This window comes from Scatophagus argus, chromosome 5 (genome assembly GCF_020382885.2).
Source record: "Scatophagus argus isolate fScaArg1 chromosome 5, fScaArg1.pri, whole genome shotgun sequence".
Taxonomy (NCBI): domain Eukaryota; kingdom Metazoa; phylum Chordata; class Actinopteri; family Scatophagidae; genus Scatophagus; species Scatophagus argus.
In genome coordinates, this window is record NC_058497.1 from 24351335 (window position 1) to 24371416 (window position 20082).

General features: G+C 41.4%; 1 protein-coding gene across 7 annotated transcripts in view; it reads left to right on the top strand.

Moving 5' to 3' along the window:
* The first annotated feature begins 1739 nt into the window (after positions 1-1739).
* Positions 1740-20082, top strand: part of LOC124059691 (spectrin beta chain, non-erythrocytic 4-like) — a 59237-nt gene continuing 40894 nt past the window's right edge. For 6 of the 7 annotated variants that reach the window (XR_006843415.1, XM_046389930.1, XM_046389931.1 and 3 more), the window contains exons 1-13: positions 1740-2121; positions 11493-11650; positions 11884-12035; positions 12196-12369; positions 15789-15880; positions 15963-16043; positions 16339-16454; positions 16635-16747; positions 16922-17109; positions 17753-17870; positions 18006-18164; positions 18933-19235; positions 19484-19634. Coding sequence is in view for 6 of the 7 variants with exons in the window: in XM_046389930.1 (XP_046245886.1) it covers positions 11506-11650; positions 11884-12035; positions 12196-12369; positions 15789-15880; positions 15963-16043; positions 16339-16454; positions 16635-16747; positions 16922-17109; positions 17753-17870; positions 18006-18164; positions 18933-19235; positions 19484-19634 (1792 nt within the window). In the remaining variant the exon portion in view is untranslated. Of the gene's footprint in view, positions 2122-11492; positions 11651-11883; positions 12036-12195; positions 12370-14731; positions 14777-15788; positions 15881-15962; positions 16044-16338; positions 16455-16634; positions 16748-16921; positions 17110-17752; positions 17871-18005; positions 18165-18932; positions 19236-19483; positions 19635-20082 lie in introns of those variants that run through there. The other variant, XM_046389935.1, reaches the window with a different exon arrangement.

Consider the following 20082-nt stretch of genomic DNA (forward strand, 5'->3'; position numbering starts at 1 on the left):
AGTGAGTGACATTCTCACCCTAAACGTGTTTGAATTTAGGCCTATATCCAAAGTGAGTGTCTAAGCTCAGCTAAAGATTGTAATATGGACTCAGCTACTGCAGAGACACCCTGTTGAGTGAGGTTTGAATTGGGAATATTTGTCCCGTATTCATCCAGGCCTGGATATCTGCCTGAATGGTCAAGGATGTGAGATGATTCAGGGGCAGAAGAACAGCACATGGCTCTTGAGCAGCGAATGGGGAAAAGGTCAAACCAGTTTTGTGATATACACAAGTTGTGCTTGTGATGTGGTGAACACACAGAGGAGGCTGACCTGCTTCTGTGCTTCTTTTTTTAATAAATCTGCTCAGGGCTTCCAAAACAGATTCACTTTGAGGGGCCTCAAGTGCACTTTCTCGACTTCTCAAATGCCTAATATTATTATTTTTTTCCAAATAAAGACTACACAAATCCTCACTGTTTTTGTAATGTAGAAATGAGGATTTAGAATTCCCTGACCTCTAGTTGCCTAAAAGATACACAACATTTAAAGAGGGATTAAATTACCCAACAAACTCGTATGTGAGTTTGGTTACATCTTCATAAGAATTTATTGAAGCACAACACTGCTTACCTGGCAGAGATTAGGCTGATTGGGGTAGCTATAACAAGTAATAAGCAGTAAGTTGGTCACATCCTAAGTGAATTGATTTCCGGTTCTTCCCATCCACATGTCAAAGTGGCCTTTAACAAAATATCAGCGGCCGCTTAGCATCAGGTGTCCACAATCAAATTCCCATAGGAAGAAAATGAACCAGAATATTTTTTGATCTGAGCAGGCCATATGGGACAAATGTAAATCGCTTTGTGCATGTGTGTGCCACATGAAATGTATAATGCAATGTAACAGGAAACTGCAACTAAATGAGCACCCTCCGCTAAGGTGGCTACTGAAAACATAAATGCAAAAGACCCTGGTTATGTGAAAGATTTGATTACACCATCTAGATTTCACTGTGGGAAAGCCAGGGTCATTTTAAGAACCATAATTTGCTAGGAAATTACTAACAAAACAGAAGAAAATGTCTTTAATAATTTATTTATTTATTCAGTATTTTAAATGTTGGTAGCCTGATAGTAGATATGAAATAACTAGATTTTGATTGGTTCGACAGCTGGAGCCCCGCCCACTTCTTCTTCGTGGAACAGAAACTTGAAAAAGGGGCGGATGTGACTTCAAACATGGTCTAGGTTAATTTTAATGACAAGGAGATATTAATTAAGTGGAAAAGTTGGCAAGCACGTAACTGTCACACCGCTTCAGCGACCATGTTCACAGGTATGCTAAACTTAGGTCAACATCGCAACATCACTTAGCCTAAATTCTAGGCTAACGGTTTAGCTAGCAGCACTCAAGCTTAAAACCGCGTTTAAGCTAACGCTGGTAGTTTAACAAAACAGAGCGGTAACAGTTTAAACACACACACACGTATGTTTATATGTGATTGTTCCTCTTTTAATTGGCGTTGTCATTTTAAAACATTTGGGGTTTTTTCACCTTTAAATCTCAAATTGTCAAATGTCAAACACGGCCTCTTGTGGCTTCTTGCTAAAATGTATCACTGACAGTCTCTCTCTCTCCCCCTCTCTCCCTCTCCCTCTCCCTCTCTCTCTCTCTCTCTCTCTCTCTCTCTCTCTCTCCCTCTCTCCCTCTCTCCCTCCCTCTGCTCGCCGCACTGATGCTGATATTCCTTCCAGCATTACCAGCGGAGAGGAGGAGGAGGAGGAGGAAGGAGAGGTTGTGTCAGGTGGAAACGGGGACCTCTATGGATATCATCATCACCCTCCACCGGCTCGCGTCCTCAGCACCGACAGCATCCCCCGGCCGGCGGCCACACAGCGCCCCTTTCATGCGACAAGGCGTCGTATTTCCACGGTAGAAGCTCCACGGGCTGCTGCTGAAATTGCCCTGACAAACCGTTTTTTTCCGGTTCTAAGGACTATTCAAGGGAAGACCCTGCTGGAATAAAAGCGGAACGTCCTCCATTGATAAACTGCTCTCCTCATCGATTCAGCCCCACGACGTCTTGGTATAAGAGAAGGACAAAACCGATCCAAAAAGCTGACACTGAAGCTGAAGGTAAGGCCGGTAGAGGCACGACAGGATGATTCCTTTCTCCATGGGATGTCGTTTTATTTCGTCGTTCCCTGTGTGAGAACGAGAAGTCGAGGTGCACGGTGGTCTTTTTTTTTTGCAGGGACGCCGGCCTGCATTTGGGTGCAGGGTACCGCAGTGATCCGACTGGGGGACGCGGTGCTTCATGTCCTTTTCTCACCTACATGTGTTATATGATGCATGCCTGGAAAGGTGTCTATGGTGCCTGCAGAGCTGGCTGTCTACTTTGAAAGGATAAATTGATTCAGAAGCAGAATAGCGGCCTAGTGTATGGGCTATGACATGGTGTTGCATGTTATAGCGAATCAGTTTAGGCTTCTTTATAGCCGATAACTTTAATGTACAGATAATTACGTTGGTTTATGTGGCATTTTGCCAAAATGTGCCCCAATGCAAATACCACAACTCCCAGAGTGATAAATCTGTACAGTAACACAACATATTGCTGCAGGAAGTTATCGTGTGTCTCTGGTCCCACTGTGTGACCTCAGATTACTTCTTTGCTTTTCTGTCCTCTGTGCTATCAGTTATTCCTGAATCCCCGGGCGATTTCGCTCTTCTATAGAGGGTGAATTTATTCAGATTATTCTTATGCTTCTGTGAGAAAGGCCAACAGCAGCATAGCTTGCTTTAGCAACTCAAGAACCAGAGGCATTGCAGCCTGTCAGGTTGTAATGTGGTGTTTGTTCACAGCTGCAGTGAAAAGTGACTACAACCTTATCTTTGCACTGAGATTATTACCTTTTAAATATAGTTGCTATTTGTAGTAAACATAAAGAGCCACTTTCAAACAGTTAATTAAACAGTAATTCCATCTTTGATAATAGGAAACCATTAATAATACTAGAATGTTTTATAAATTTATTGAGACAGTGTGTTCCTTTCGCTTCGATATTCCTTTGGTAGGTTATAAAACAGAACAGATTAGTGCTTTTTTTACCTTACTGTACCTTACATCTTGTCTACTATTACTAATATTCACAAAAAATACATTTCTGTTATATTCATCATTTTGTTCACATTTACTCCTTTGTCCTCAAAAACATTTAAAATACGACTGTATACAACATACATACAACACTACATATTACAGGTACATACACCTGGTGCCAATTACATGCGTAATAATTAAAGTCTAGTAATAATAGCAACTTTTCTTGTGCTTGATGTTACGCTGTATACTGTACACATACCATACACACAGAGACACGTCTATGTGTTCAAACATGCCTATTGATACATATCTACTACCACGACAGGTTATCCATCCATCCATCCATTTTCTATACTGCTTATCCGTCAGGGTCGCGGGGGAGCTGGAGCCTATCCCAGCTGACTACGGGTGAGAGGCGGGGTACCACTACAGGTTAACATTAAGAAAATATAGTGATATAACACAGGGATTATTAGTGTCTTTACAATTTAGTGCCCAGCTCTATTACAGGCTAAAGTTCTTTTTGACACCCCTCCTGTGGCCATCCCTGTCCTGCCTGGATGATAGACAGTCTCTCTGCTGCTGCTGCTGCTGCTGCTGCTGCTCTGTTGTTTATCAGACCGCAAGGTGACTGTTTTGATTAAGACTCGTGGTCTTGCCGACTCAGAACTGGGCGTCGGCTGCTGCTCCTGCTTGCAGATGTTGTTTCAGTCTGTTGAGGTGAAGTGAGTGGAAGTGACTCAGTGCAGTGTGTAAAGTGCGTACTGCGTGACGTCACAGTGAAGGATCCAGTGAGAGCCTGAAAGAGGAAGAAGAGAGCGCTTCCCTCCCTGTGAGAACAATCGAGGATTTAGGATATTTTTGGAAAGTGAGATGCTTCTAGATAGAGTTTTTGTCATTTAGGTTAGGTTTGGGTCAGAATTACAGTTAGATTTAAGGTTATCTTATGTTTTTGTAGGGGAACTTTTCAAGAAGTTGTCAAATTAAATGTGTTATTCAGTCGACGCTTTAGTGGCAGCCTGGCAGGGCACTTAATGGGCAGCTCGTTAGATGTTTCATGTACATTTTAAAGCTTTGTGGCTAATGGCTACACCTAAATTTGTACACGATGAAAGAAAACAATACAGAAAGTTAGATGAATAGTAAGACTGGAACATAGAAGTACAGCAAAACTCTAAACAGCATACATCGTGCTGCGTTGTGTTTCACAAGTATATCCATATCACTACTACAGCATAACACCCACCCTTAATCCTTCATCAATACTATCCTCTTCACTCTCAGTAACTAATAAGGACTAGTTAGTACCTTATATACATAAATTCATTTTAGTGGCATTGGTTTATAAATTGTAAATGGTTCATACAGGACAGCATCTTTCTATATGGTATGTAAACTTTTTCCTTGAGTTAGATGACTGTCAGTATTATGTTAAAACAGAGAATAGTGCAGCTTTGTTAACTTTCCTCAGACCCTCCAAACTAAATTTAACTGATGCGTGATCGGTCAGTCGATAACAGAAGCTGAGCCTTAAACTTGTCAGAAGACAGATGACGTACCAGCTACATGGCAGAGGTCATCAGAAATGGCTCCCAGACTTTGTGATGTGCATGCGTTGATACTGATGAAGTGTGTGTGCGTGTGTGTGTGTGCGCGTGATTAAAAAGAGGTCTGCTCCCCGTTAAGCCTTAGAGAAACAGAGATGCAGAGCTGCTGTCTGACTGATTAACACTGGCAGCTGTCTCTCTCTTTCCTTCTCACTCTTTCCTCATCTTTCTGGTGATATTCCCCCCGTCTCTTGCTGCTTCGATTTTTTTTGTTTGTTTTCCCTGAATTCTGTATGTTTCATCTCTCCTCACATCACCCTCTGTTTTCTCACGTTCTGTAGCCTTGTATGTTTCTCCTCTATCTATGCCTCTCTTAACTATGCCTGTCTGCCTGCCTCACTCACTCACTTTGGATTTAACCTCTAAATCAAAAGAGATGAACAGTCAGTCATACGTGATCTACAGTAGCCTATTGTTGGATCATAAGTGCAGCACTATGGTCAGCCTGTGTGAATTAGAGATTAGAGTTAGAAATTTGAGGATGCATGTAATTTTATATATTCAACATGAATTCGTCTTCCCAATGCCACAACTACTTGTACATTTTAACATTATGTTAATGTTACTTGAGAAAACTCGAGACACCTTCTGAGGTGTCTCTTCGGACACAAGCTTCAGAAACTTTCCTTATGTGGTCAGAAACTTACAAGTTATTCTGAACAAGCATAACTTGACTAAACTGAAACTAAACACTGACGCTTAACTTTCTTTTAGTACAACTGTTGTTCCACTATATCTCATGACAGTTATACTGATGAGAAATTTCTGAGCTTGTTTGAGAAAAGTTTTTCTCACGACAAGAAAACAAACTGTTGAGTTACTATGTAATTTGGGTGTCAGTCGGCATAGGAAAAGTGACAGGCCAGATGCCACGGAAGACTGAAATTGCCAGGGAAACCCTAGCAAGTCCTTTTTGGTGGTTTAAACAATGAGCAATCAAATTAAGTTTCAGTTTTGCTTCTTTCACTTAGTTGTCTGTACTCTACAAACATCTGTATGCACACTGAACACACTAGCACAGGTGACTGAACAGCTTCACTGCAGTATTTAGGGGTTAAGTGCTTGTTTCAAGGGCGCCTGATGTTTGGCATCCCATGTACTGAAAAGATTAGAGTATTGTCACTCTTTGGCTTTATGACGGCATCATGCCAAATGCTAAAAGCCAAAACAGAAGTTGTGGAAGCTGAACAGAGGTGACTGGAGGTTAGGATGGAGGGATGAATGGAAATAGAGGCAGAGGAGGTCACTTTAAAAGTGTGAAGGATAATAAAAGGAACGAGCAGGGAGGCAGGGTGCTGATGCTTTCATTACAACATTGGTGTAATGTGATTTATTGTTACCAACAATGACAGCAAAGCTGGGAAGAGGGGCAATAATAACACTGAGTGGTTTAGAGGAGAAAGCATAACAACTGACAGGCCCACACACACACACATATATATGTATAACGTATGAAAGTGCTGACACTACTAGGTCATTTACTGATGAGTAAATCAATAGAAAATTGATCAGTGATCATTTTGATAATCAATTAATCATCACAAGTTATTTATCAAGCAAAAATATTCTCTGTTTCCTCCCTCTGAAATATGAGAATTTCCTGCTTTTCTCTTGCATTCTTGGCATTATTGTAACTTAAATATCTTTGGGTTTTGGGCTGTTTGTTGACCTCTGTTTTCTGATACACTAAACCATCCTGTTAAATGAACAGATTAATGAGAGATTAATGTATATTGCCATAGTTATAGTTGCAGTGTTCATATACACATGTAAAATTTGGTATTAAAATATTCCTGTAAAACTACTTATGATACCTCCTTGGGAACATCTAGCTGAGCACACAGTAATGTACAAGAAAGGCTGAGCTACAGTCACACAGCTTACAACTGTGCAGACAGGTGAGAGTCTGGCATGTGAACATAAGAGTAAAGAGAACAACTGCTGAAAGAGCAGTGACAACGCTGAAGTAGACTCACACAAACACACTCAAACCACCTGGGAGGAAGCAAAGATGGCTACTCTGAATATAGAACATTTCTTGCTGTCCTATAAACCATGGTGAGGTTAGAGTTTGGGTCCACCTGGGGAAAAACAGAGATGCCTCAGATGATCTAGATTCTGTCCTTAAACAAACAAGACCTCTGTGGTGCAAGATGCTCATTATTGTTGTCTTAGCTAATGTTGGATTATAAGCAAACGTTGTGGGCGGAACTTTTGCCTTGAATTTTCTGTTCGTGGCATCTGAAGTTCCCCACTATGCATAAACTATCCCGCTCATCATCTGTTTTAGGGTTGCGACTTACATTCACTGATTAATCTGCTCGTACATCAATAATTGTTAGTAGCAGTTACTAGCCAGGCATGGACAGAGTAATTCACACATGCATATTAGTAACTCTGCATAAATAAACGGATGCAGTCCAGAATGTGTCTGGATGCAAATGGTTCTGCAACCAAGCAGAGCGGCAAAACGAGTGACTTTTTGAGTCTGAAACGGTAACCACACACACACACACACACAGAGGTGACTGCAGCTCCATGGAGAGTTCAGAGAGGCTGCTGCTGTTCAAACGTTTGATCCTTCAGTGTTGGAGCAGTAGACTGTGTATCCTGGAATGACTGAAACATGTAGACTCTGTAACCTCATGGAGTCCAAATGTCAGAACCAGAACTGGATTCCCTCTTAGTCTGGGAGAGCACAAAAAGGTTCAGAACGAGCTATCGTACCACCATACTTTCTGCTTCTACTTTTCACAGCATTTTTTTTGGTTTGATAGATTCTTTTAAATGCCACAGAGATTGTCTTTTAAATTACTAGATCTCTCTGCACTGTTGTCATTTTAAATGAACAATATTAATGTATGAAATTCACTGAAGACAGCTGTTTGTTGTATGAGTAGTATAAATGTTCTGGTGTTCGGGGGAAATGTGAGAATCCAGCAGCAGATTTACTCCCGTCACTTTGCATTTTAGTGCAGCTTGGTGCTTTTAGGTTTCGATTGTTGATAAACTTCCCTTACTGGCTGCAGCTGCATTACTCAGCACTTTATTTTTACACTGTAGTCAGGACAGATAATATTGTTTCCAGTCTTTATTGCAACCTTTATTGAAGTAATTTTTGTAAAATCAGTCTTATAATGAATACTCTGTATCACTAATTAATATCCCCTCTGCTATGATAAAATAAGTGCGTAAGTCTCAATACTGACAGTCATTGACTGAAACATTTTCAGTCTCATTCTCAGATTTATTCAGCCCAGCATTTACTCATGAATCTGTCTGTCACAAGGAATACTGTCTACTCTATGAAAAAATAAAATAATAAAAAATAACCCTTATGATGTTGTCACAGTTATTTTGGTTTGGGTTTTAGATTTGAACCTTTTAACGGAAAGCTTGCTTTACAAACTGGAGGTGATAGGATCAGGCATTTTTGGATCTTGATCCGTTCTAGTGACATTTCTTAACTGAAATATTATCATGAACCTACTGTGGATATTCTGATGTTGAAATGTGGAGGTTTTGTGCTGATTTTTTTCCTTTGTTTTTATCTAAACCCTCTGAGATATCCTGCAGGCTGGAGCATCTCACTGCTGCTGTTAGTTATAGAGCAGAAAATGGATAGTGTGTGTCTGTGTGACTGACTCTCGACTCTCTTGCCTGGGGCTGGCTGTTTCCCCAACAGCTGAGTCTGATTATTAGAATAAAGGTGATGACACACACACACACACACACACACACACACACACACACACACACCATAGCAGTCCTGTGAGCTGTGAGTCTGATTGATTGAAAGACACCAGGTGGTTGAGGTTAGGCGAGGAACAGGGCAAGGAGAACAGAGGACACACACACACACACACACACACACACACGTCATGCACATACCGACTTAACAGTGGGGCAGTTTGACTGATGTAAACTTGCTGTTGTGATGTAGCTTTTGTTTCTCTCTGGAATCCAATGATGAGTTTTGATTCTTTCTCAGTTTGTTGATGTTATCTTATTACATCGTGTAATGTGTATTATAATGTCTATTTTATTCTTCATGTACTTTCACTTCTCTGTGGCAGGAGTGAGTGGACCTTTGTTAACTTCGTGGTTTGTATCAGTCACTTCAGTCTGCAGTGGGACTCCGTGCAACCAACCTTGATCTTGGCTCTCTTACTGTAAAGGGAAATGCTGGTGAAGGATTTGACGCACTGGGTGAAAGGTGTACCAGATATTAGAGAAGTTAAACATTTTGCAACATCTGATGCCACTGCCACTTACCCGAGATTTAAAGGCAAAATAAATAGTCATGTTGAGATAACTTTGCAGTTCATGGTGCTCTGTAATGCAGTGCAAGCCAGTAAATTGGTCAATTACTTAAGCAGAAGGACTTAATAATATATCAATTCATATTAGTATAAATATAACCTGCTCCATTTCAAGTAAAGTCTTGCTTGTGTTTTATTAAATTTGGGATTTATTCATTTTCATGATATTCATCCAGTTGACCTTTAAATTTAATTCACGTGATTTTCTGTAGGTCTCACTCCTGTTGGGTTCCTGAGCAGACTTCTATCTGCACTGCAATGTTGTGCTGTTATCCTCTCCAGGGAGAATGGCTAAGTGCACAACTACACCTCTTCTCTGTGACTTGCAGGGCACGCTGACATTTACTCGATATGGCGATGTTGTTTTCCAGTGGTTTAGGTATAGTGACAACTGTGAGCCTGTACGTTTTTGTTGCAGGGAAAGGAAGGCAAAGGCCAGAAAGACGAGACGACAGAATGAGAGAAACTCAAAGAGAAAATGACAGAGAGAATCTGAGTCAGACTTTGATGCTTTACTTGAAATCCTTATTCATCAGTAATTAATTGGTCTCATGATCATCATCGTAAAGATCCCTGGATCCTGTTTCAGTGAACATGAATTCATCAGTGAATTCAGATCCGTTACTGTGGGGGGAAAGTATCAAAGTGTCCTTAGAAACTCCCTAAAACATTAGAAAATGTGGCTGTTAGTCTAATCACTGTAGTTTTATGTAGTTGCACAACATGCAATGACTAGGCAAAACAGATTATACATGAACAGGTTTTTTAAGGGGATCAGTGAGATATAAGGAAGGAAGTATAAAATGCTTATATAGACAAATAGATTCTCTTAGCCTCAGTTCAGCAAGAATCAGTTAAGTTTCTGCCTCAGAGCGTCCTCTGAAGACACAGTTCAAGTTCCTGTTTGGTAACTGCTAGGCTTTTCTAGCAGGAGATGACTAGGAGTTTAGATTTTCACCCAGTCTGCTAATTTTTATGTCTGCCCTGATTTTTTGCATACCTGAAACAGAAGTGTGCAGTACTTTCAACATATAGTCTACAACAGGCACTTCACTTAGAAAGGATTTTGTCTTACCGCTAAGACTCCTCTCTGAAGAGCTATAGCACTAAGCTATCAGTTGGTCCTTATTGACAGGCAGCAATCAAAACATGGATCTCTCGTTATCTCTGTATTTTTCTAAAATACTGTTGTGATGAAGTACATTGCCAGCAGCATGTGGCTGACTGTCAACAGATCTTTGGACTCCCCTGGACTGCATCTTACTTCTCTCAAAATTAGGAGCTACCTTTAGAGCTAAATTATTTTGTGAATTACTCTTCAAAAGTAACATTGACGTGCACTTTTCCCCTTCGGATGTTTTGTGAATACAGCCTCAGATGAATATCCAGGGCTTTTTCCTTAGATTTAATAGATATCTGTAATGATATCAAACAGTTCAGCCAGCTTCAAATGAATGTGACTGAAACTGATGAGTACCAGAAAGTTGAACTGATTCTAAGTCTTTTCGTTATCATCTTGATGTTTTAAAAATTTCCATTTCTTACCTCTCGCCCTGTGTTGTGAAGTTTTTAAGTTATTTTTGTCCTCTGGTTTTCAGCTGTCAGTGGGAGAGACAGGAGAAATTAAAGAGCCAAATAATTTTTACTCTCTGTCTCCCACCATCCTTTGAATCATCAGAGAAATTTTATTTTAAGCTGTTCTTTTTTAAAAATGCTCTGTTACCAAGGACAGGTGCTGCATCATTCATGAATGGGAAGGAACTGGCATTCATTTTATCTGTCCATCAATCCATTTTAAAAGAAAGTAGTCCAAAGCTGTTGAAGGCACCAGTGTAATTAGGTTAGAAGTGACATTACTCTTGAAAATAACCACAATATCACATGGTGACCTGTGAGCCTAAGGAGAATAAGGATCTGGTAAGTGGGAGGGCAGAGCTTTGTCATTGGCAGTCCCCAGGTTTGCAGATCTCAGGGAAATAAGAAGAAGAGGAAGCTTTATTTGTGGTGGTAGTGTTACTTTTTCACTTTCCCCACCCAGATTTCTCCTGCCGGTCATGCTCACTGAAATTTAGGCCATCCCTGCCCCTGAGTCGAAAGAAGAGAAATCTTGCTTAACAGAGAAACGAAGCAGTAGTGAAGTATTTGACTGGGACTGAAGGCTTAATGGAGTTATGAGTCATGTTGTTTGTACACGAAGCAGACTGACAGTGTATGACACGTTATGGTGGTCACATGAGGTGTGAGAAATCAGGCAGAGTTTAATTATGAAGTGTGAGTTGCTTTTCACTTATGGAGCTGACGAGGACGAGAACACAAAAGCAGCAATGGCATCTGTCCCTAACACCTCTCTCGCTGTCCTTTACATACATGAGTGTGTGTACAGTGCATGTGTGAATGTCTTGTTGACATGTTAGCCTTCATGGTGTAAGGGGGCCAGTAAAAATAGTTCATTAATTTGTGTGTGTGTTGCAGGGCGTCGGGCGCGATGGCTAATGCCTCCCCAGACCTGGACAACGCGGAAGCCCAGCGCCAGCTCAACAACAACAACCGACCAATCAGCTCGGGGTTCTGGGAGACAGAGTGTACCAGCTCTAAGCTGTTTGAGTGCTCCCGAATCAAGGCCCTGGCAGGTCAGAGGTCCCAACGCACATGTCTACACACACCCATACTGCTAAATTTATATAAAAATCCTCTGCCCTAAAAACATACAGCACAGATCTGACTTTTTAAAAAGTCTGATCAAGGCTGTAAGAACAATGTAAAGTAATGCACTGTTAATTAAAGACATGAAGGGCAACAATTGACTTAATATTATCTCAAGCCCTTCCCTTTGATGTGAAGTTGATTCTTTTATGTCCCTCAGATGAACGAGATGCAGTGCAGAAGAAGACTTTTACCAAGTGGGTTAACTCCCATCTGTCCAGAGTGTCTTGTCGCATATCTGACCTCTACAACGACCTGAGGGATGGATACATGCTCACCAGACTGCTAGAGGTCCTCAGTGGAGAGCTGCTGGTGGGTGCACACACACAAGCACACACACAGAGGCACATAATAGCAAATTATAATTGGCTTTGTATCAATAGTCTCCAATATTATTAAATTAATCCAAATTAACGGTGATACGTAGCTGCAGAATTAGCAGAAGTTGTAATAAAGCTCTGTTTTCGCCCAGCCGAGGCCAACACGGGGTCGAATGCGGATCCACTGCCTGGAAAATGTTGACAAAGCCCTCCAATTCCTCAAAGAACAGCGAGTCCACTTGGAAAATGTTGGTTCCCATGACATTGTGGATGGAAACCACCGCCTCACCTTGGGCCTTATATGGACCATCATCCTGCGCTTCCAGGTAAACACAAAGGCTTAAAATTTTTTTATGACATTTTATCCCAGCTCAGTGGTGTAGTGGCGAGGTGTGGGAGGCATCTCTTTGAGTGTCACATCTAGTAGAGTCATGGGCAAAGATTATAGTCTTGATCCATATTTTTCTTTGGCAATGAGCAAAAAATCCCTTCTGAACTGTTCCAGGTGTTGTCAGTTTTCAGTATTGACATTCAGGAAATTCTGATTTTAGTAATGGTAAATGATCCTTAAGGTTTCAGTCCTGGTTGATTTGGCCACACAAAGCAAGGGTTAACATTGCAGCAAACGCGCTCTGAGAAGTTACTTTGACAGACATACACCAGTAGAGCAGCTGCTGTGAGTATGTACAGTACAACCAAGCAAGTTGTCTCTATTGTCTTAGTCAAAAATAATTGTAGATGCAGATGTAGATGTTTGTTTGTGTCCTATTCGCATAACGGAGACATTATTTGAATGAATGATTGCAGTTTGCACTAAACTCTGCTAGAAATCCATTTTCTTTTTTTTTGAGTCCACAAACACTCGCACAAGAATTTCCCTCCAGGGATTAATAAAGGAATTCTGATTCTGATTCTGATTCTGATAACTGCTTTACAGCTGCCTCTTTGTTTTGCCAGGTGAACACTTTTAATATGAAGCTGCATCAGTAGGAAATGTTCAGTTTGCATCAGCACTGACTGCTCTGATGTGTATCAGAGTAAAAGCTGAATTTCATTCTATACTGTTTCCTCTGAGTCCCTTGCATATGTGAAGGCACTTTAAGTCCAGCACTGGAATGGTGGACTCTTCCACTGACAAAAAAAACTACACCATACAACAGGGGTAATGACAGAACGTAAATTAAATTAAAAAAATTAAATTGCTATTTCTGTCAGCAGTGTTCAATATTAACAATGTTACTTGGGTGTTTCTCACAAGAAAAAAATGCTTAATTATTCATTTACTATCAATTATTTGATTCCTCCCATTGGATACCCAAAGCTTGAATCTAAGCTTGATGGTTAGTGCTCTGAGAGGCTGGCACATGGTCCTGTGCTACTCACTGAAGCACAAGGATGCTGTAATCAGCAGAGGCCACATTTAGGATGAGCTGCCAGCGGTTCTGATTGGGAGAGATGGTCACAGCTGCTGCATCATCAGCGTGCGACAACAGCGCTCGGTGGATAGAGTCTGAATGTCACTTAGGGCTCGGCGGCCTAGAGGTAGCAGTCGCCTTTCAGTCTGCTCTTCAACAAGGACACACACGCACATACACTTGATTCGCTCACACACACACACACACTCTATCAGTCTATCTAGTCATGTGCACACCTATGTGCTCGCATCCTGACTCGCACATGATATCACAAACACTCGCACAATGACACACATGCGCAGGTTTCCAGGCCATACAGGATCAGTTTCTGCCACGTAAGTACAGCAGAAGCCCCCAGCTCTGCTTCATTACGCTTCAGTGCCACAGCGTGGCTTTGGCACAAAATGCATGTTTAGCGTTATTCAGACCCTTCTATAACATTCATCGTGCACAGTAGCCTTGTAGCTGTCCCCTGGGATTCAGTCATGCTAGGCTTAGCTACTTACCACATTTATCACATTTAACAGCACTGCTCTCAGACTCAGACAAGCCGGGCTAAAAGAGACAAAGAAGATGAATGTTGTGATTGTGCAGTATGGCTGACTGGACTCATAATTTCAGTGTGAATGTTGAAAGAAATGAGTATGCGTGTGATGTTCATTGTTGAAAACTAGTTCACGATGGCCATTTCTTATGCTTATAAAAGTGACTATCTTCATATCATGCCTAATTGTCACCTCACTGAGTCCTGTTTTGTTTTCTTGTTGTTTTCAGTAAGGCTAAGCAGCTGTAACTACAGTTTAGCCTACAGTACTGTTAGCTGACTACGAGCTTTGCCACCATTAACTGCAAGCTTGGCTGCTGTCCCGCTCGCCCAGAGCTGCCAGTCGAAACCTCTTCAATTTTGCATGTGCTGAGAGAAATTATGAAAGAAGTGAGGATAGGGAGGAAGGATGTTTGGTTGTGTTCACCATCAATGATGTGTGCTCAGTTGAGTTTCTGATGATTAACAATAAGGTTATTATAAAAATCAGAGGAGGCTCACCTGGTACAAAGCACACCATGTATGAAGGCTGAGTCCTGAGCACTGGGTTCAAATGCAGCCCAGGCCCCTTGCTGCTTATCATCTTGTCTCTCTGCACTTGTCCCTCCTCATCTTCACCTCTTTTCCCCTTTCCTCTGTAGTGAAAACGAGAGTTTGCTTTGTCAAGTCAGCAGGTAGGGCCAAACCACTGCAGTAACTGCACAGAGGCAGAGAGAGAGAGAGAGAGAGAGAGACAGGAAGAGAGAGGGAGGAAAGAAAGCAGGGCATTGATAGGTAAAGAAGAAGTAATCCTCATGTGTTTACAGGCTGTGACTGTTTGCAGCTATTTCTTCAATTATGGTGTTGTGTATGGTTGGCTGAGAGTCCTTGTATGACGTGCAGTGTGTGTGTGTGTGTGTGTGTGAGCATGCGCATGTGCTTATCCTACATACTGCCAGTATGTTCAGTTTTTACTGTCAATCATACTGTTTTACTCCCTATATGGTTCTAGTCAGCACATTTATTTTTGTGTTTGAGAGAGGCATTGTGTGTGTGTGTCATGCTCACAGTGTTTTGCCTAACAACATGGATAGCAGCTGATTCCAGGGTGTCGTGTCCCCAATTACCTTGGATCATGTCACTGTGATGTGATCGGTTGAATGGCTGTCACTGTCCCCTATCATCAGCCATTATAATGGCTCTGCACTTTGTTGTATTGAAATCTTCAGCTCTTATTACTTGTCTGTTTTACTGTTAATTCTCTCTCACTGTATGTGTCAGGGTGGCCCACCATAAGGTTCTATTCACCAGGTGTTTGTAGTAAAAAAATAATGAAAATTAATGTGTTGGTAATGCTAAAATGTTCTTTAATATGGAGGACACCCCTGCTATAAGGCGTTTTTTCTTTTTTTCTAAGTGATTTAGATAGGACTGGTTTTGCTATTGTAGAGTCAGTCAGAGCCTTTGTGAGCAGGACTGAAGTCACAAATTTTAGTCATCATCATGATACATAAATAAACTCCGATTACTATAAATGTGTAGTCAGAGATGAATTGAGTCTCTAGGTGTACTACACAGTAAATAGGAAGTGATTTTGGACACTGCCTCAGTTAGCCTCTGTTAGATAAACAGAGTAGACTGTGTCTACAGTTTGAGGAAACAGGTTAGTACCACAATGTGAATAGATGACCCCAAAATGAAAGTGGTGCGGTGCTTCATCTAGTCACCTATACAAAAGGTATAGGGTCTGTGCCACAATGTCTCTCCTACAAACACTGAACTGTTGCTTTGCTGTGTTCTTCTTCAGATCCAAGTGATCAAAATAGAGACAGAGGACAACAGAGAAACTCGCTCTGCCAAGGATGCCCTGCTCCTCTGGTGCCAGATGAAGACCGCAGGGTGAGCAGTGAAATGAAAAAATTTTATTTCTGAAATGTATGTTGGTGCGTTAGTATTAACAAAACATTTCTCCATGCTCCAGGTACTCTGAGGTTAACATCCAGAATTTCACCACCTGCTGGAGAGATGGCCTCGCCTTTAACGCCCTCATACACAGACACAGGTATAGTATTTTTAACACGTCGGCCATGTTTAAGCAGATAGAAAATAGTGGGAAAATTTGCAGTGTTATTGTGCTGCCGTGTTTGTCAGCATTTCTGAAATTAAAATGTTTAAAATGATTCTGATGTGAATACGTGACCAAAAACAGTTGCAGTGACAAAAACAAGTACAAAGACATATATTTATGTGAACAAATAAAAATGGAGTGGAAGGATGTGCAACACGTTTGACTCACATGTATGCATTCAAGATTATTGCCATACAAACATGACACATGATCTTGTTGTGCCGTCCAGACCTGACCTGATAGAGTTCCACAAGCTGACACGGTCCAATGCAACCCACAACCTCCAGCAAGCCTTCAACATTGCTGAGCAGCATCTGGGTCTCACCAAACTCCTGGACCCTGAAGGTGAGAGTGTTTAACTGGGTTGGGTTTAATGTTAGTCAAACCTCATTACATATATCCATGATAATGGTAAAAAGATGTTTTTTCTACTGACTGAGAGAAATAGTTTCCCTGTGGCTCCACCTGAAGTCAGCACATGATAACTTCTCTGTTCTGCGTCTCTGCCTCCTCCCTCTGGTGCAGATGTGAACACAGAGAACCCAGACGAGAAGTCCATCATCACCTATGTGGTCTCCTACTACCACTACTTCTCCAAGATGAAGGCTCTTATTGTGGAGGGCAAGAGGGTTGGCAAGGTAACAAAAACACACATGTAATCATTTGTCATGCGCAGAAATGTAAGAACATCTGAACTCTTGTCAATTTCTCCCTCCCTCTTGTTGCATATCCCTTGTTTCCTGTTTCTGCCTTTTTCCCTAACTCTTCCCCTCCATATCTGCTCCCAACCCTCCGCTGTCTGTCTAACTCAGGTACTCGATAATTGTATTGAGGCAGAGAACATCATCAACCGCTATGAGGCTCTGGCATCAGACCTGTTGGACTGGATAGAGAAGACCATCGCGGTCATCAGCAATCAGAAGTTTGCCAACTCTCTAACTGGAGTTCAGCAGCAGCTGCAGGCCTTCACAACCTACTGTACTATAGAGAAGCCCATCAAGTGCGTTTTGTGGACTCTCTTTGTTTTAGTGCCATTCTTGTGCAGTTTATTACATAGCACATATAAACTGTTTTGAGGATGTTTTTCATTATGTCACAAAGTGCTGAAACAGTTAGCAAGTCAATACACCGAAAATCCATCAACTACAACATTAAAGGACCAGTGTGATTTGGTGAGAATCAAATGGTGAGGTTGCACAGTGCAACCAAAAGAACACCCCTCACCAATGAAAGTCCCTCTCTTGATCAAGTGTGTGGCTTGTCCCTTCTGGGCTACTGTATAATCCTGGCAAACTGCGTGGAAGAGGACTTGCCCCCTCTGTATATAATGAAAGCCTCATTCTAAAGTAACAAAAACACGAGTCTTAGCTTTAGGTGATTATACACTCATGAAAACTTAATTATGAATATTCTGTTTCTGCCAATAGATCCTTTTAAGCCCTGTGCACTGGTGGTGGATTAACTGATTAATGGGCAAAAAAAAAGTTAACATATTAATCCATAATGATATTGATAAACATTTGCAACCCTTATGCTATGTTCTCATCATTTAACAATAATACACACACTTTCAGCATGTCCTACATAGGAAGGAGGTGTAATAGAGCAGAATCGTCAACTAAAGTTTTCCGTTTCATGCTCAGGTTTCAGGAGAAGGGGAATCTCGAGGTCCTTCTCTTCACCATCCAAAGCAAACTCAGAGCCAACAACCAGAAACCCTATGTGCCTCACGATGGGAAGCTCATCTCAGACATCAACAAGGTCTTACATTCACCAGCTGTATTGGTTTTTCTTTATTTTCTGCATTTCATACCATGCATCGACTCCTGGTGGTTTAGCCAGTTGTTTTTCTATGACAAACTATTTAACTGTTTTTTTTGTCACTTTTCTGTTCAGGCCTGGGAGAGGCTGGAGAAGGCGGAACATGAGAGGGGCGTGGCTCTGCGCAAAGAGCTGATTCGTCAGGAGAAACTGGAGCTGCTGGCTCAGCGCTTTGACCACAAAACCACAATGAGACAAGCCTGGCTCAATGAGAACCAGAGACTTGTGTCACAGGTATGGATCTCGGGGATCTAACATCTCGTCTAACCTTATGAAATCTGGAACAAGCATGTTTTTACTAAAATCAAACATGTTGATGAGGTCAAACATTGAATATACTGATTTGTGCTCTTTTCAGCTGATTGCATGTCAACAAGCAAATTATCATATCCGCTTTTTTCTTTTTTTATGTTTTTTCACAGTGTCTTTTTATGGAATTGAGATTGTTGGATGATTTTTTAAAACTTTTAAGTGAAACAGTGTGAACAGCGTTAGTTCAGAGAAACCCCTCCCACTGAAAATGTGTTTTACTTCTGGTTATTTCACTTGGATGTTTGATACTTGCAGAATGATGTATACCCACTGTTTTACACTAGAAGACTGTTTTTATATTCAGTTCAGTAACACTCGCCTTACAGGCAACTGTAGATTAGATTTGCCTCTTCTCATTTCATTGTAAAGACAGACATGCAGCCTTGTTCTGTAGGTTTCTCTCCATCTTCATGTTGCTCTCCTCACTGGTTTCTGAAGTTTCACATTTCTCTCACCTTCAGTCCACACACCTGTAACTCAGTTGTGTGTTGCCTTGTGCCGCTTTAGTGTCTGTGTTGGGACTTTACCTGAACTTGCAGAAATTAAGGTTCTTCTTTGGTTGTCACAGTTGGTTAATCTTTATCAGATTCTTAAACTTCTCTCCTCTTTTGTCTCCCCCCTTTCTTTGCCTTCAACTGCACACCTTCCTTCTTCTTCTGTCATTTGTTTGTTCCTTTGTTTGGCCCATAGGATAATTTTGGCTATGACCTCCCAGCAGTCGAAGCTGCAATGAAGAAACATGAAGCCATCGAGGCGGACATAGCCTCATATGAAGAGCGCATTGGGGTGGTGGTGGAGCTTTCCGCAGAGATGGAGGCAGAAGGATACTACGACATCCGACGTATCTTGGCACGAAAGGAGAACATCCTGGGCCAGTGGAGTCTGCTCAAGGAGCTGGTGGCTGGCAGGAGGACCCGGCTAGAGAAGAACCTGGCCCTGCAGAAGACTTTTCAGGACATGGTCTACATGATCGACTGGATGGAGGACACACAGGTAGACTGAGAGTGAGAGAGAGAACGAGAAAGACCCTCCTCTTGTTTACTCAATAGATAAATATGGTGGAGATGGAGAAAGAGGGCAGACAGAATAAATAAAATATTGACTGAATGAGAGAGTCAAAGAAAAAATAGAATTTAAACTAAAGAAAACAACCTGCAGGATAATGAAATCACACATTTATTCTGTCATCTGTCCAGCTCTCTTATGTTAATCCTTCGTGTATCTCCTGCTCTCTCTCTCAGGTCCAGCTGCTGTCGAAGGATTTTGGAAAGCATCTTCTGGAGGTGGACGACCTGCTGCAGAAACACAGCCTGCAGGAAGCTGACATCACCATACAGGCTGAGAGGGTCGAGACGCTCAACGCCGCTGCACTCAAATTCACCACCATAGAGGGTGAATACTTGTTCATGTATCTCGTGTATTGTGCATCGCACTGGTGACGTGTTTCATTTGACCTGTTTTAACAAAGTTTGAGTGTTTTTTGTTTGTGTTTGTTTTGTGTTGTGTTTGTGTTGCCTGTAGTGAAGGCAGGAAAATAAACCCTCAAATGTGGCTTTCAGTTGACAAAGTCAGAATCTCTTGAAGTAGAGTGGTCTCAAATTGACATTGTACACTGAGATTTCTATTTTGTAAACAATATACATTATAATATACAGTCCTATTGCTCCATGTCAAAGTATTAATGAGAGCTATATGATGTGTGTGAAGCCTTTAGTGTGTTTGAGATTTGGTGAATTGTTTATTGGTTTGGTTTACATTATATAGTCCAGATTAATATTGGTAAACTGTAAAAGTCTGTTTCTGCAACTGCCGAAAGGCAGTTCTTGTTATCAGTTACAGA